Below are 16909 nucleotides of genomic sequence, written 5' to 3'. Positions count from 1 at the left end.
TCTGTTTGTATCCATCTTTTATCTTATACTTAGATTGTTATTGCCTTGGGGCAATCTTTTTGTTCTGTGTTTGTACAGAACCTAGCACAATGGTCCATGTGGAAGGCTCCTAGGCACTATGGTAATACAAATAATAATCAGGACAAAAGGATGCAAGTCTGCATGTATACAAATTTCAAAATATACAAATTATTTTTTTAGGCCGTGATCCTGTAAACATGTAGGTGTGTGTCATCTAGTTGAAATCAATGTTTATACCTTACTTTTTGTTTTTAAAAACTTTTTACACAGAAAGGGCCAGTGCATGCCCACAGGACCTGTTTGTGTGAGTTACAAACGTAATGTAGAAACTGTTGGTTTGGGCTATGATCCTGCGACTGTCTAGCTGTGTGTGTCATCCCACTGACCTCAGTGCGATGACTCATGTATAAGCATTTGCAGTTGCAGGCCTTAGCCTTGATTTGGTAGTAGTCATTACTATTTATTTGTATTGCGATACTGCTTAGGAGCCCCAGTCATGGACCAGGGCCCCATTGTGCTAGGTGAGGTACAAACACAGGACAAAAAGATAGTCCCCGCCCCAAAGGCATTACAATCTAAATATAAGACAAGGGTACATAATAACTTGGTTCCCATCCCCAAAGTGGAGTTGAGGATGTAAAGACATAGCTGTTTTTTAAGAGGGGAAAAAAACTCCAAAGAACTTTCATTGAACTTTAAAAAAAGTAAGTAAACATTAGAAAGACTGGAACTGTGTGTCTCATGGATTATGCCCCCAGTTCTGCAAAAGTTTATGCACGTACTCAAGTTTACTACTTTCAGAGGGGTAGCTATGTTAGTCTGTATGTTGCATCTGATGAAGTGGGTTTTAGCCCGCGAAAGCTTATGCCCAAATAAATTTGTTAGTCTCTAAGGTGCCACAAGGGCTCTTCGTTAAGTTTACTACTGTGAGTAGTCCCATTCATTTCCATACGGCTGCTCATGCAAATAAAATTTAGGGTGCGTTTGCAGGATTGGGGCTGATATGTCCATGAACACCAACAGAGTCTCAAAATAGTTTGGTAACATACCCTGTACTATAAATGCTAATCTGATTTGTGTGCTTACGTGGAGTTTAAGATGTCCACAGGTATAAAACTAAGATGCCCAAATACCACAAGATGATTTGAATTGTACAAAATAACCAGTCAGGATGTGTTTTCCACCAAAAAAAAAAAAAAAAAAAAAGAAAGCATCTTTTGGTTTTTAGAATATCTGGAAGCTCTCATTATATTAGGAACAGGCTGGTGGTATACAGGGGTGTACTTAAGGTGGTTTAGCATACTTAGCTTTGTATTTAAATACTTTCCAGTTATTTTTTCCCTTTAATTTAAAATATCTCGGCTTTTTGTTTTTAAATAAAATGCTCTGAGGTTTTGTAATTGCTAAAGGGTAGATTGTGACTTGGATTATAGGTTCACATAGGGAAGTAAGGAGGAGTAAAGAACCCCTCTTCCATTTGTCTGTGGGCTACCAGATGTTGAGACCAGGTGTGACGAAATAAATGGGTGCTGCACACCTGAGTTGGCACAGGGGGTATAATCATATGTTGTGCGTATAGGCAAGCAGTCTGGTGAAGACGAATAAAACCACCTTAGCGAATGGCAGAAGAGCTATGTTGGGGGAGAAGCTCTCCTGCCAACATAGCACGGTGCAGACAAGCACTTACGTCGATGTAACTTATGTCGGTGGGGGGTGGTTTATTCACATCCCTGAGCGATATAAGTTATGCTGATGTAGGCTGTAGTGTAGACATACCCTTAGGCCTGGTCTACACATAGTTTTTGTACCAATTTAATTATTTTGGTTAGAAGTGTGGATTTTTATCTCCTGAAATAGTTAAATCACAACAGTGATTATGGGTGCAGTTAGACCAGTATAAAGATGCCTTATAGCAGTGTAGCTGATTCTCCTTCTCTTATGGGAATAAACTGTGCTGGTACAAGGCATCTTTATACTGCTCTAACCATCTGGACTAGGAGGACTATACTGCTTTAACTGTAGTGGTATAGTTAAAGTGGTACAGTTTGTGTGTATATACAAACACATACTAACCCACTGCACTCCTCTCACAGGACAAGAGGGGAGCTGGAGGGGAATGTGCCTCTGAGGATGACTGAGGCCTGTCTACACTTAAAGGTTTTTCTGGTATAACTGTGTCTGTAGGAGTGTGGGGGCGGAAATTACCCCTTAACTGACATAGCTATGCTGGCAAAAGTCCTAGGGCTGGTCTACACTAGGTGTGAAAAATCCACAGCTGTGCCACTGTAGCATTTTAATGGGAGACATACCCTTAAGCCTGGTCTAAACTAGAAAATCAGGTAGGCTTAACTACGTCTCACAGGGGTGTGAGAAATCCAGCACTAGGTCGATGAAAAAATTCTTCTGTTGGCCTAGCTGTAGCCTCTAGGGGATATGGATTTCCTGTGCTGACAGGAGAACCCCTCCTGTCAGCAGAGGGGGTGTCTACACGTAAGCCCTACAGCGGCACAGATGCGCTTCATGTGTATAGCTATACCAGTTAATTCTTTCTAATGTTGACAAGGCCTGAGGCTCATTGCCCTCTAGGGTAACTCCTGAGGCAATGCAGTTTATACGACACTCCTATGCTTAAAGACACAATTTAGCCTTTATTCTGTACAACCTTAACTTCAGTTTTGTGAGTCTTCTAAAGCTTGCTTGCCAGTCCTCCCCCTCAATCCCACACAGCTGATTCCAAAGGTTGTGCTACACGCAGGTTTCTGTACTGATTTGTACTGACATAGTCAAATTGTTGCAACCCCCGAGTGTTGAGGCTGTAATACTGGTATAAAGGTGCATGTGCTGGTAGGCATATTTCCAGAAGTAAGCTATATTAAACCAATATAGTTAAATTGGTACAAAAACTGTGTCTACACCAGCCCTTTACTGTATTTTTTTTGCTGAGGTCTCTTTCTCCACCCATCTCTCTCCTGGTCTACTCTTTTAGTATTTGAAAGTTTGAATTGGTACTATCTCCTTGCAAAGCATCGCAGTGCCTGTGTGTGTGTTTTCCAGAGCATGGCGGGAAAGCATCTTCCTGAAAGAACTCCAGCGCAGAGGGGTCTGCTTGCTCAAACTGCAGGTAGCAAGTCAAAGAACTGGGCTGTACGGACGGCTACTTGTAACGTTTCAGCCTAGAAAATATGATCCAGAGGCGGAGCTGCCCTGTAACAGCTTTGGGCCTGGTATGCAACATTTCTATTGCTGATAAGGATGTAAGATGAAAGGTTAATAATGTATTTTTGTAATATCCTTTGTATTATTAATATTTTTGAAAAGGCTGAACAATTGAGGCTAAAAGAGGAGAAACACCTAATCACTATATGTTGAATCTATAGAAAAAGGGCCTTGCTTCTTCCCAATCCATTATAGACTCCTAGACTTCAAGGCCAGAAAGGACCATCATGATCATCTAGGCTGACCTCTTGCATGTTGCAGGCCACACAGAACCTCTCCCACTCACTCCTGCAATATTCCCATAACCTTTGGCAGAGTTACTGAAACCTTCAAATCTTGATTTAGAGACTTCAAGTTACAGAGAATTCACCACTTACTCTAGTTCAAACCAGCAAGTGACATGGGAGACCAGAACTGCACACAGTATTCCAGATGAGGTCTCACCAGTGTCTTGTACAATGGTAATTACGCTTCCCTATCTCTTGTGTCATTTTGCTGAATTGTTGACACAGAGTGTTTTCTGGTGCAAAGGTTCTGTCTTGTCATAATCCGGGGGTTATGACATCATCGCAGGATAAAACAGCAGGAGAAACCACATTTATAAAAACGTACATCTTGTCCGTAAGAGCATAGGGAACATAGACAGTGCTGGGCTGGGAGATGCTCTCATCTTAAAATTTGTCCCATTGCAAAAACTCTCTTGAACTCATCCTCTTTGAGTCAAATTTGTAAAGGCATTTAGGCACCTAAAGATGCAGATAGGTTCCCAGTGAGAAGTGCCTAAGTGAGTTAGACACCTAACCCATTTAGGCACTCATGTAAAATCTCACTAAGAATCTATCTATATCTTAAGTGCCTAAATGCCTTTGCAAATCTGTCCCTTTATGTCTAAGCCAAGAAGGTCATATGGTCACTGGGAGATTTTAAGTGTCGCTCATATGGGCAGTGCCATATGGATGGGTATAATATTATGGGCCTCAGTTGTAATATGGAATTATTCTGTCTATAAAAGGCCACCTTTGGTATGTAATCACCATCTGGTAGAGGTTTGCCTGTGCTGCATTACTCAGTGGTGTAAAATAAATGTCCAGTGCTGTCTGTAACTAGGGTTGGCAAGTTTGGTTGGACATATTCCTGGAGGTTTCATCACATGACATAATCTTTGATTAAAGATTACTCTTTTAATTCCCGGAGACTCCAGGACAATCCGGGAGGTTTGGCAACCCTATCTGTAACTCAGAGTTATGTCTCCAGTTACAAAAGGTGGATATTATTCTCCGCCTGCAGCCATGCCACCTTCTGCTGATCAGATCCCTAAGCGGGGTTGAGCCAGTTCAGTGCTCAGATGGGAGACCTTGTAGGAACACTTAGGGTGCAGCAGGAAGTGGTGCTGGTGAATCAGAAGGAAGAGACCCATCTCCTGAATCAGTGCCCCCATATAGGGTTGGGAGGATTAGATAAAATATGAAAAAGAGGCCCTGATCTCTTTTGTTAAAAATCTCACAGCTTCCTTCAAAAAAGCAGTTGCCACTGTTGTTCTGGCCAAACGCCCAGTTCAGGTAATTACATTCTGCTTACTAAAACTGTCCCTTTGTTCTAACTGGAACATGGATTGCTCTCTTCTTGTCCTGAATTATTGTATAAGGTTGCTTTGTTTCTCCCCTGTGGTGGCTGCTTTTCAGAGGTGGGAGAAGTGTATCATTTGTTGTTAATTTAAGTTTGTGGAACACTTTGATCTCCTTCGGAATAAAAGGTGCTTTAGAAGTATGAGATCTTTAGCCCATTGCCTTCTAGATCAAATTTGTTCATCTTGCAATTCAAAAGATGAATTTTACCTTCCCAGCTCAGCCTGGGATCAGCAAATCAGACTCTGTTCTTTCTTTCTATTCATCTCTCACTGTACGTCACTGTCAGTACAAAAGAAACTACAAGGGCAGTCAGAGTTTAGCTGGTGATTTTGTTGGTGCTGCACGAGGAAGGCTAGAATCCAGTTTGTTCTCCCATAATCGGCTTTATGTGCTAACATCTGTAAAAACTTGGATTTGTTTGTGAAATAATTAGATGCGACTTGAACACCCAGATGGCTGGAAGTTGAAGCTAGACAAATTTCAGACTAGAAATACGGTGTAAATTTTTAACAGTGAGAGTTATCAACCACTGGAACAATTTACCAAGGATTGTGGTGGATTCTCTATCACTGGCAATTTTTAAATCAAGATTGGATGATGTTCTAAAAGAGATCTTCTAGGAATTATTTTGGGGAAGTCCTATGGCCTGTGTTATAAAAGAGGTCAGATTAGATAATCCCAGCTGTCTCTTCTGGCTGTGCAATCTATGAATCTGAATAACCAGATTGTGACTGGGTGCCCCATGTGCACCTGGGGAAGATGTAGCGCTCAAGGCACCTTCTCCCCTCCTCTTGCAGAATTGCTGTCCCTGAGCACAAGGACTGATTCCTCCTTCTCCTCTGAGGATGGAGGGACAGTGTGTACTGGCCTTTCAATTCCACTGTACTGACCCACAGTGCAGGACCAGCACATGAGGGGAGCAGGGCTGTACCTCCATGGCATGGTCTACTCCAGAGGAAGCAGATCTGTTGACTAAACATGGGATTACAGACCTTCTTCTGATTACAACCCTGCTTTTTTAGTATTATTTCAAAGACGGACTTTAGAGTTTAATTAAAAATTTTTATTTCAGCCTGACTCCAACCCACAGAGGAACCTTTGAAATTAAAACGACTTGGCATAAATCTGTGTCTTGCCACAGGGGCAAAAAATGGCATATATCAATACTATTCAAAGAGGAATGACACAGTTGCAGTGGTAAATTATAAGTATGGAATCATTTTAAAGTAAGATTTAATAGGTCTTATTAACTAGAACTTCTTGTAGCTCATGATTCAAAAATATAATTTTAGATGGACTCGACCTAGTAGTTGCAGCTAAGTTGCTTTCTTGGCAGACATCCATCTCGCTAAACCACCATTTCATAATTAAACCAAGTAGCTTGATCAGCAGAGGCCCATCTCTAAGCTAAAATGAACTACGATTCCATCTAAATGTCAGGTCTCGCTCATTCGTTTTTTAGCCCTAACAGCTGACATACAGCAGAGCAGTAATTTGGAAGGAGCACAATGTCATGTCCTCTCAGGCATTGTAAAGAAAAAGGCTGTCTGCAATAAACTGTCTGAAGTTCAGAGAAACAAGAGCTTTCAGAAAAGCCCTCCCCCCCACCCCCCGGAGCCTTGTAAATGCACATCATTTCCCTGAGTCCTGGCTAGCACTTTGCTGCTGGTCTATGGCACAGAAGATGAAGTCCAGCGCAGGAGATGAAGTCCAGCGCAGTTGGTTTGGGGATTACTAGTGTCTGAACACTTCTCATTGTGCAGGGCAGAATGTATCCCATAATGAATCAATATTTTAGGAGGGGGAATGAAAGAGGAGGTGAAAGGGAAGGGGTATGTGGCTGGGTTGTTGCTTTAAGGCGGGGTGGGCAAACTATGGCTTGCAGGCTGGATGCGGCCTGTCAGAGCTTTCAGTCTGGCCCATGGGATTGCCAGCCCCATGGTGCAGTGGGGCTAAGGCAGGCTCCCTGCCTGCTCTGGCCCCACACCGCTCCTGGAAGCAGCTGGCACCACGTCCCTGCAACCCCTGGGGGATGTGGGCAGAGCGCTCCATGCTCTGCCCTCACCTGCAAGCACCACCCCGCGCAACTCCCATTGGCCGGGAATGGGGAACCGCGGCCAATGGCAGCTTCAGGAGTGGTACCTGCAGGCGAGGGCGGCGTGCGGCAGAGCCGCCTGCCCACCCCCAGGAGCAGCGCGTGGGAACAGCACTTCCGAGAGCAGCGCGTGGCCAGGGCAGGCAGGGAACATGCCTTAGGTCCACTGCATGCTACTGCCACCCTGGAGCCGCTCGAGGTAAGCGGTGCTGGGCCAGAGCCTGCACCCTGAACCCCTCCTGCACCTTGCCCCCTAACCCCCTGCCTTGAGCCCCCTGCCACTCCCCTCCTGCACCCCAACCCCCTGCCCTGAGCCCCCTCCTGCACTCCGCTCCCCCTTCCTGCACCCCAACCCCCTGCCCTGAGCCCCTTCCTGCACACCGCACCCCCTCCCACACCCCCGCACCACAACCCCCTGCCCCAGCCCTACATTCATGGCCCTGCATACAATTTCCCCATCCAGATGTGGCCCTCGGGCCAAAAAGTTTGCCCACCCGTGCTTTAAGGAGTGGCCCTCTGTCATCTAAGAGAAGGAGAAGTCCTTTCCTTAGAGTTTGATACAAGTTTAAACCTGGTGGTGAACAAAAGTGCTAGATCCTCGTGGGTGTAGATTGGCAGGAGTCCTCTGATTTCAACAGGCTATGCTGATTTACACCAGCTGGAGGACTGGCTCACTATCTCCTCACGGGGGCTCCTCTTGAGGCCTCATCTGTGTTGGCTTGTGAACAGCATTAGGCCTGTTGTGCACTGAGTTTTGTTCTCTGCCATGGCTTGTTTTTGCAGGTGACATTGTGGGTCTTTATGAATCTGCTGGTCAGGGTGATCCACTTTCCACAGGAATTGTGACCCGCATAACCCCCAAATCGGTTACCATTGCCTTTGAGGAGTCTCGAGATGGCCTGTTGAGCTTGGGCCAAGAGAATTCCTATCGCCTGCTGAAGCTAGCCAATGATGTCACCTACAAGAGGCTGAAAAAGTAAGTTGCTACCCACCTTCCATATCACTCACACCCTCAGACAACTCCCCTGGCGGCTCATTCAGTTCAGGATCCAGTTCAAAACTGCTTTGCCTTTTTAGGAACCCCCCCTCCCCCTCCCCGGGACTTGCCTTAGTTTACCTCACTGATCTGATTCCTCTCTCTCCTCCCACTACCACGTTCCCTCTCTGTCCTTCTGTACAGTCTCGCTTCTCCTCAAGGGAGAGCTTCTCTGCTACAGCTTCTGCCGCCAGGAACTCCCCCCTCCCCCCCCGCCTCCTTCCACCTCATTATCTCTCCATCTTGTTTTTAGATCTCCTCTGAAAACCCGTCCTTTCCGTCTCACTGTACCTTATCATTTTTCTCTGTCTGTCGTTGTGTGACTCTGTGGTTAGCTTATTTATCTCTATAAAGCATTTTCAGATGCAGCTTCTGTGAGAGACACCGTGCAAAATAATACTGGGCTATACCTCGTGAGGTACTGCTTCAGCGAGCACCACTGAGGTATTAGTTGCACGGTCCCCATTGTTCATGGGACTTGTATGTGTAATACTCCAGCCACTGAAGCTGTACCCTGTTAATCTTAATGCAGGCCTAGGTGCTCTGACACCTGCCTGCACTACAATTCATGACAGTTGCCCTTTTTAGAATGGGAAGTTTATTCACATGCCGGGTCTCTGTGTGGCTAGTGGGAGGCGCGAAGGCCCAGAAGGACAGCTTCTCGCTTGAAAACCAAATTGAGGAGCCAATTGTTAGTGGAGAGGGGCCCAGACTAAGCCCTCAGGCCTGAACACCCTTGGGAAAGTCCCACTTCAGATTTGAACTTTGTGGCTTGGGTCCATGTCTAGATGGTTAGACACTAAGAGGGCCCTGTGAGGGAGGGAATGTTAGTGTTGCTTACCAGGGTTTCTGGATGATCAGGAGCTTCTGAAGGAGTCCCCTTCAAATTTTCAACCTTTATATTCTCTTCTTTGACAGAGCTTTAAACACACTAACACAGTATCACTCGGGTCCAGCATGCAATCTTATCGATGTCCTCTTCTTTTCCTCTGATCCAAGTGCTCCCGGTGAAACAAGTAAGAACTCTTATTTCTCTTTCTGAAAGTGGATGTAATGCTGGTGGAAGGTGATAGTTCTGGAGATTGAAGTCCTCTGCCCCGCAGATCAGATTAAGAAATTTGCCCAAGGTCACACGGGAAGTCTGGGGCTGAGCCAGGAGAATCAATTTCTCCTTAGTCCCAGTCCAGGATCCTGTTCACAAAAACTCATCGTTCATGACCTGTTATACACTGCCCAGTGAATCCCTGCCCTAGCTCATTGATTGAGAATTATGCTGTCCCTGTTGCCCCTCCTTCTACACACTGGCGGAGGTCCTGTTTGTTGTCCTTTATGCCACAACTTCCTTGTGCTCTGTGCCTGCAGCTATGTTTTCTTTCATCTTGATTACTTAGCTTCTTTGTACATGAGCATTACATGGGAGCTCACATTTCCCCCTTTCACACCGACTCTCATTCGTACTTTTTAACTTTGCCTTGGACTAGATTTCTGGCATAATATACTGGGAATGAAGAATAACATTAATGTGAGTCATGCAGCTATGTATTCCAAATACTGTGCTTAAACTGAACCATCCCCTTATGCCTTCCTCTTTGCCTTTTGGATATTCAGGGACTCTGATGTATGTCAGATTTTTATATTAAATAAGTGCATTCATTTCATCCTTGTTTGGATGCGTCATTAATAGGGCCCTACCAAATTCACGTCTATTTTGGTCAATTTCATGGTAAAAGGATTTTAAAAATTGTAAATTTCATGATTTTAGCTATTTATATCTGAAATTTCACAGTGTTGTAATTGTAGGGGTCCTGACCCAAAAAAGGAGTTGTCGGGTAGGGGGTGTCTCAAGGTTATTTTAGGGGGAGTTACGGTACTGCTACCCTTACTTCTGCACTGCTGTTGGTGGCCGCGCTGCCTTCAGAGCTGGGCAGCTGGAGAGCGGTGGCTGCTGGCTGGGAGCCCAGCTCTGAAGGCAGAGCCACTGCCAGGAGCAGCACAGAAGTAAGGATGGCCTGGTATAGTATTGCCACCCTTCCTTCTGTGTTGCTGTCTGCAGAGCTGGGCCCTCAGTCAGCAGCTATCACTCTCCGGTCGCCCAGCACTGAAGACAGCAGCGCAGAAGTAAGGGTGGCATGATACGGTATTGCCAAACTTTCTTCTGTGCTGCTGTTGACGGTGCACTGCCTTCAGAGCTGGGCACCTGGCCAACAGCCGCCGCTCTCTGGCTGCCCACCTCTGAAGGCAGCGTAGAAGTAAAGGTGGCAATATCACGACCCCCCCTAAAATAACCTTGTGACCCCCCCACCCCCGCAACTCCCTTTTGGGTCAGGCCCCCCCAATTTGAGAAACACTGGTCTTCCCCGTGAAATCTGTATAGCATGGGGTAAAAGCACACAAAAGACCAGATTTCATGGGGGGAGACCAGATTTCACAGTCCGTGTCGTGTTTTTCGTGGCTGTGAATTTGGTAGGGCCCTAGTCATTAACTTTGCATTTCCTGCATGTTGGCAGAACGGCCTCATTTGATTAAAAAATATATATATATATATATATATATATATATATATATATATATGAATTGCCCAGATGTGTAGTAAAGACTCTGCAGATTTTTTTTTTACTCCCAGTCATTGAGTATATTGATTAATATGCAAATTTAGCTGCATTAATCAGCAGAGTTGTAATATGACAGCTGTGGCATATCACCCTAAAACACCATACCACAGTCACACGCAAAGCATGTCTTCCATTTATATCTCCAGTATACACACTTTCTACTTAAAGAGGAAGATGCTGCACTGACCTGGCTTTGAATAATAATGGTCTTACTTTATATAATGCCTGGAAGGTGCTGTGCATTCTCTGCTCCCATTGACTCAAAGAATGAAGGTGCCCAGTACCTAGCTGGGTCAGCCCCATAATCATTAGGCCGTCTAGCCCAGGGGAAAGCAAACTATGGCCTGCGGGCCGGATCTGGCCTGTCAGGGCTTTCAATCTGGCCTGCGGGATTGCCAGCCCTGTGGTGCAGTGGGGCTAAGGCAGGCTGCCTGCCTGCCCTGGCCCTGCGCCGCTCCTGGAAGCGGACGGCACCATGTCCCTGCGGCCCCTGGGGGAAGGGGGACAGAGAGCTCCATACGCTGCCCTTGCCTGCAGGCACCGACCCCTGCAACTCCCATTGACCGGGAATGGGGAACCGCGGCCAATGGCAGCTTTGGGGGTGGTACCCACAGGCGAGGGCAGCGTGTGGCGGAGCTGCCTGCCCCACCCCTAGGAGCCACTGCCGGACATGTTGGCCACTTCCAGGAGCAGTACAGGGCCAAGGTAGGCAGTTAGCCTGCCTTAGCCCCGCTGCAGGCCGCTGCGACCCTGGAGCCGCTCGAGGTAAGCGTTGCCAAGCTGGAGCCTGTACCCCGCACTCCAACCCCGTGCCCTGAGCACCTTAACCCCCTGCCACACCTCTCCTGCACCTCTACCCCCTGCCCTGAGCCCCCAATCCCCTGCCCTGAGCTCCCTGCCACACCCTGCACCCCAACCTCCTGCCCCAGCCCTACATTCATGGCCCTGCATATAATTTCCCCACCCAGATGTGGCCCTAGGGCCAAAAAGTCTGCCTACCCCTGCTCTATCATGACCTGAAAGAAGGGGACTTCAGCAGCAGTGTCTTCTAACACTGGTTTCATGCATTGGTTCAGGAGCAACTTGGTGAAGAGCGCCACCTACTGAATCCCGGATCCTACTTCTTTATATTGAGAGCCCGCAGCCAGTGCAGTGACTCCCAATGTAGCTGCACAGTCACTGTCTTTATATTGTGGGTTACCCTCACTGGCTAGATCTGTGGAGCTCTGCGATCGATGCCAAATATACGTCTTAAAACATTTGTTTTGGCCTAAGCAGGAAAAACACAAATCTTGTTTGTCAGTGTCTGTGGAAGGAGACTAGACATCATCTTTACAGAGGAGGAGGAGCAGCGCAGAGCAAGGCTGATTATGCAAATGACACTCACAATTGAGGCTGAGCTTGATAACATGCCATCTAGACTTAAATCCGTGTGGAGGAGGAAATGAGCATGTCAGGAGGCAGTGACGCGGAAATGAACAAATAAATGGTCTGATCCAAAGCTCATTGCAATCACCAGAAAGACTCTCATCAGTTTTAGTAGGCTTTGAATCAGGCCCAAAGAGAAAGTGAAGCTGGAAGGTATACAAGACTTGCTCCTATAGCCTTAGAATTCTCTCTCTTTTTCATGGGGAAAGACGGTTCAGAACTTTGTAGACTTAAATATAAACGCTGACGAAACTCCTGTCCTGTCATCTCTGATCACTAGATCAACAAGGCCCCATGCAGTTTCCGAGTGATGCTTTTTAGTTTAGACAGGGATAAGATTCTACAAACAGCAAGGAAATGTATATAGAGAGAATTCTGTGTCTCACAATTGTGCTTTCTGACACAAGTGGAAAAATGTTAAATCATTTCATGGCCCTTTACTGACATAGCAGAACATCTCCTTCAAGGACCAAGAGTACATCTTTTGTGAATCACAAGATGCAATTATCTACAGGGATAGATGCATCAAAGATGCTTCATGTAATAATGCTGAGGCTGAAAATTTGGTCTAACTCGGGAGTAGATGTCAAGTGCATGACAGAAGTGTGTAGGGAGCGAGAGAGGTGTAGAAAAAAATGTAGGTAGAGGAGAGTTGTGCAAATAGGAAGAATAACTTGCACTTAATGGTGGGGACGAAGAATGGAATCCAAGGAAGGGATTCAAGAAGAGAGGAGATGGGGTCAGAATGGCAGGAGAGGAACATGATTTTTGACCACAGAACTTTGAATAGACAGAACGGGGAAGAATTGAGCTGCAAGGAGGTCAGAGAACAGGAGGTCCTAAGGACCAAGATGATAAATAACAAACACATAGAGCAGGGTTTCATTCATGACAGAGCTGTAAGTGGGGATGGGAGGTATAAAGCCTAAGAAGCTATATAATACCCTAAAAATACACATGCTGCAGCATCTCAATGTGAATGTGAAATGATGTTCACAAGCAATATTAAGAGACAGAGTCAGAAGGGGGATAGTAATTTCTTGTTGCTGGACGTATGTCAGCAGCTAGGCAGAGTCCTCAAGCCACTGTGTGCTTTCCTTGTAGATTTCTTTACGGGACTGATTCCTGGCATATAGCCTCTTGGCCTGGAGAAGAAATCTCTTCCATTTTGGAAAGGATTAGTGAGGCTGGTTTTCTTTTGAAGTTCTACCAGAGCACAAAGAAATAGAATTGTAATAGCTTGAGACACTCTTTTGTGCTGCTCAAACTGGTCAATGGGTTTCAGTTATTTTCTAATGAAATGTACTATGATTTACAATGTGGTCTTAACAGCTTTTGTTATTTTGAGAACCAATGTGTAAACTGCCAAATACTGTGGCCGAAGGATCTATATAAGTGGTGCACAAGCGCTTATGCTGGCAAAAGTTATGTCGCTCGGGTGTGTGTTTTTCACACCCCTGGGCAACAAAAATTTTGTTAACATAAGTGCTAGTGTAGACAGTGTTGGAGGAGACATAGTGGTTGGCTGGAGTGTTGTGCCCTTTCTTTCCTCCTTTGTCACTTCTCCGTCCCATGAGCACGTCTGTTCTCCTCAAAGTGAGCTGTGGCTTGGTGTATGGTGTGGGGTCAAAGTGTTCTGTTCCGCACCAAGTCCTCCCAGTTTGTTGGGTTGATGCCTCCCTTTTTAAGATGTACTTTCAGTACGTCTTTGAAACACTTCTGCTGCCCTCCATGACCCCTTCTTAGCTGACTTAACTGAGAGAAGAGTACTTGCTTTGGGAGGCGAGTGTCAGGCATACGTACACAGTGGCCAGCCCAGCAGAGTTGGTATTTCATGACCTGCGCTTCTACGCTGCTGATGTTGGCTGCAGCGAGAACGCTGATGTTGGTGCGTCGGTCTTCCCAGCTGATCCAGAGAATCCTCCTGAGGCAGCGCTGCCGGAACCACTCCAGCTGCTTAAGCTGTCGTCTCTAGGTTACCCAGGTCTCACACCTATAGAGAAGGGTGGGGATGACAACTGCCTTGTAAACCAAGATCTTCGTACCTGTTTGTAGATCCCTCTCATTAAAGACTTGTTTGAGTAGTCTTCCAAAAGATGTGCTGGATCCTGTATTCAATTTCTGTGTCAATGTGGTATGGAAAATGGTCCACATTTTCCAGGGGTTCTCCACTGATGGTGGTTTGTGGAATACGAAGAGTAGTTTGTGCAGGTGAGGGCTGGTAGAGTACCTTGCTTTTCCTGATGTTGAAAGAAAGACCCAGGCAGTGATAGACATCTGCAAAAAGATTTAGGGTGCTTTGCAGGTTGGCCTCTGTGTGTGCAAGAATGACACAGTCATCTGCATACTGAAGGTCAGTGATGCCAATTCTCGTGATCTTAGATTTTGTTTGGAGACATCGAAGATTGAGGAGTTGGCCATCCATACGGTACTCAATCCCGATTCCGTCAGGAAGGCGGTCGTGAATGAGAATCAGGATCATGGCAAGGTAAATGGAGAAGAGTGTTGGAGCAGTGACACAGCCCTGCTCGACGCTGGTGCAAATGGTGAATGGTTTGGTCTCTGAGCCATTGCACAAAATGGTGGCAGTCATCCCATCATGGAGTAGTCTGATGATGGAAATGAATTTCTGTGGACCGCCAAACCTACACAGCACCTTCCATAGGGCATCACAATTGATAGAGTCAAAGGCCTTGGTTAGGTTGATGAATGCCATGAACGGTTCCTGGTGTTGCTCTCTGCACTTCTCCTGAATCTGTCCTGCCACGAAGATCATGTCGGTTGTGCCTCGGGATAGCCTGAAGCCACACTGTGATTCGTGGAGGAGTTCCTCGGTAAGGGGAGGAGGCGGTTTGGTAGGATCCAGGCAAGAATTTTCCCTGCGATAGAGAGGAGGGCAGTACCTCTGTAGTTCCCGCACAACGATTTGTCCCCTTCTCGAATATTATACGTGTCACATCTGTAGGAAAATCAGCATGGCAAGAATTGGGCTCCTCAGCCACTTAAAAACTCACCAATAAACCCTTTTGGCAGATGTCATCCTCGCATCAAGGGATAGCCGAAGAAGAAGAAGCTAGTGTAGACATGGCCTTAAAGTAATTAAAAACAGTCAGCACCCAACTACAGTTTGTGATGTTGCACCGCATAAAGAAACAATCACTCGGCACATAGTGGTCATAGCAACAATTTTAAGCAATTCCACCCGGACTCTCAGTGATTTACAGAGTTGTTGACAGTAGTCTGCGTGCGTCCCTTCTCTCAGTCCCAGTGTCGCTAGAAAATCCCAGACACCAGTAGTTGAATGAGCTCCAGTTCAGTAGCAACAAGGCGCAGGGATGTCTCCCACCAGAATTCCAGCTACTGAGACCTTGTGCTAACTTCCTTTCATTTTTGAGTTTCTTTGGGCCTCTCCCTTGAACTTTGGACACACGAGGCTTGCATCAGTGGTCTTATAACTTGCATTTCTACCTCTGCTGTCTTACTGCTGTTGTTGTTTGATGCTGGGCTGGCATTTCTACCACCTCTGGCTGTGACCTACTGAGAGCTCGCAAGCTGAGGAGGGCCCAATACTGGGAGGGGAAAGCTCTGAGGAGCAATTCTATGCTGAAAGAAGTGATGCTGGTGATTTAGAAGGTGCTTCTTTGCACGCACCAGCATGGTATTAAGGAACACTGGGCTGTAGGAGGTGCTGCCTCTCCCATGAGATGGAAAGCTGAAATTCTGATGATTTGAGGTTGTTTTAAGATCCCATGGCACTTTTCTGAAGCATAGCCATGGTTAGGGCCTTAGTGAGGCGCAGCTGGGCCCCTCTTGCTTCTGCCCGCACAAATCAGTCAGGGTCTATCAGGTGGAAGCAATCACCAGTGCACTTTATTTATAGCTCTTTCCCATCACTGCCTTGCTATTTATATATAGATTTGCTTCAGCCAGGCTTTACAAGCAGCAGCCCAGAGCCACTCCCTTTCTCTCTTCCCTTCCTCTCCCCTCAGCTTCCTTCTTCCCCACTCTCCCTCCAGCTTCCTTCTTCCCAGCCCTTTTATAGCCCCTTTCTAATTAGGCTGGCAGCTGTTGCTATTTGCCAGGCAGGCACAGGCCTATTCAGCCAGCTTCAATCTACTCCCTTTAACTGGAGTGGGCATGGCAGGGGTCTGATTAAGCACTCCTTGCCCAGCACCCTGTCACAGGGCCCTACCAAATTCACGGCCATGAAATATGCATCACAGACCTTGAAATCTGGTCTCCCCCTGTGAAATCTGTTTTTTGGTGTGCTTTTATCCTATACTAAACAGATTTCATGTGGGAGACTAGTGCTTCTCAAATTGGGGAGCCTGACACAAAAGGGAGTCACAAGGTTATTTTAGGGGGGGTCGCAGTATTGCCACCCTTATTTCTGCGCTGCCTTCAGAGCTGGGTGGCCAGAGAACGGCGGCTGTTGGCCGGGCGCCCAGCTCTGAAGGCAGCTCCCCGCCAGCAGCAGCACAGAAGTAAGGATGGCATGGTATTGTATCGCCACCCTGACTTCTGCGCTGCCGTCAGAGCTGGGCGGCCAGAGAGCAGCGGCTGCTGACTGAGGGCCCAGCTCTGCAGGCAGCAGCACAGAAGTCAGGGTGGCAATACTATACCAGGCCATTCTTATGGCCTGCCACTGGCGGCAGCTCTACCTTCAGAGCTCAGCTCCCAGCCAGCAGCCGCCGCTCTCCAGCTGCCCAGCTCTGAAGGCAGCGCAGCCGGCAGCAGCTGCACAGAAGTAAGGGTAGCAGTACTGTGACCCACCCCGACAATAACCTTGTGACCCACCCCCAACTTCTTTTTGGGTCAGGACCCCTACAATTACAACACCATGAAATTTCACATTTAAATAGCTGAAATCATG

At 46.7% G+C, this 16909-nt stretch overlaps 1 protein-coding gene across 1 annotated transcript in view; it reads left to right on the top strand.

Annotated features, from left to right (window-relative positions):
• IGHMBP2 (immunoglobulin mu DNA binding protein 2) overlaps positions 1-16909 on the top strand; it is an 82254-nt gene that overhangs the window by 1546 nt on the left and 63799 nt on the right. The window contains exons 2-4 of the mRNA XM_084631137.1: positions 3076-3245; positions 7744-7936; positions 8915-9012. Of these exons, the coding sequence (XP_084487263.1) occupies positions 3076-3245; positions 7744-7936; positions 8915-9012 (461 nt within the window). The remainder of the gene's footprint in view (positions 1-3075; positions 3246-7743; positions 7937-8914; positions 9013-16909) is intronic.

Source organism: Lepidochelys olivacea (assembly GCF_965140295.1).
Source record: "Lepidochelys olivacea isolate rLepOli2 genome assembly, chromosome: 6".
In the NCBI taxonomy this organism is placed as follows: Eukaryota; Metazoa; Chordata; order Testudines; family Cheloniidae; genus Lepidochelys; species Lepidochelys olivacea.
Note: the sequence above shows the minus strand (reverse complement) of the source record. Positions and strands in the feature narration are given on the sequence as shown.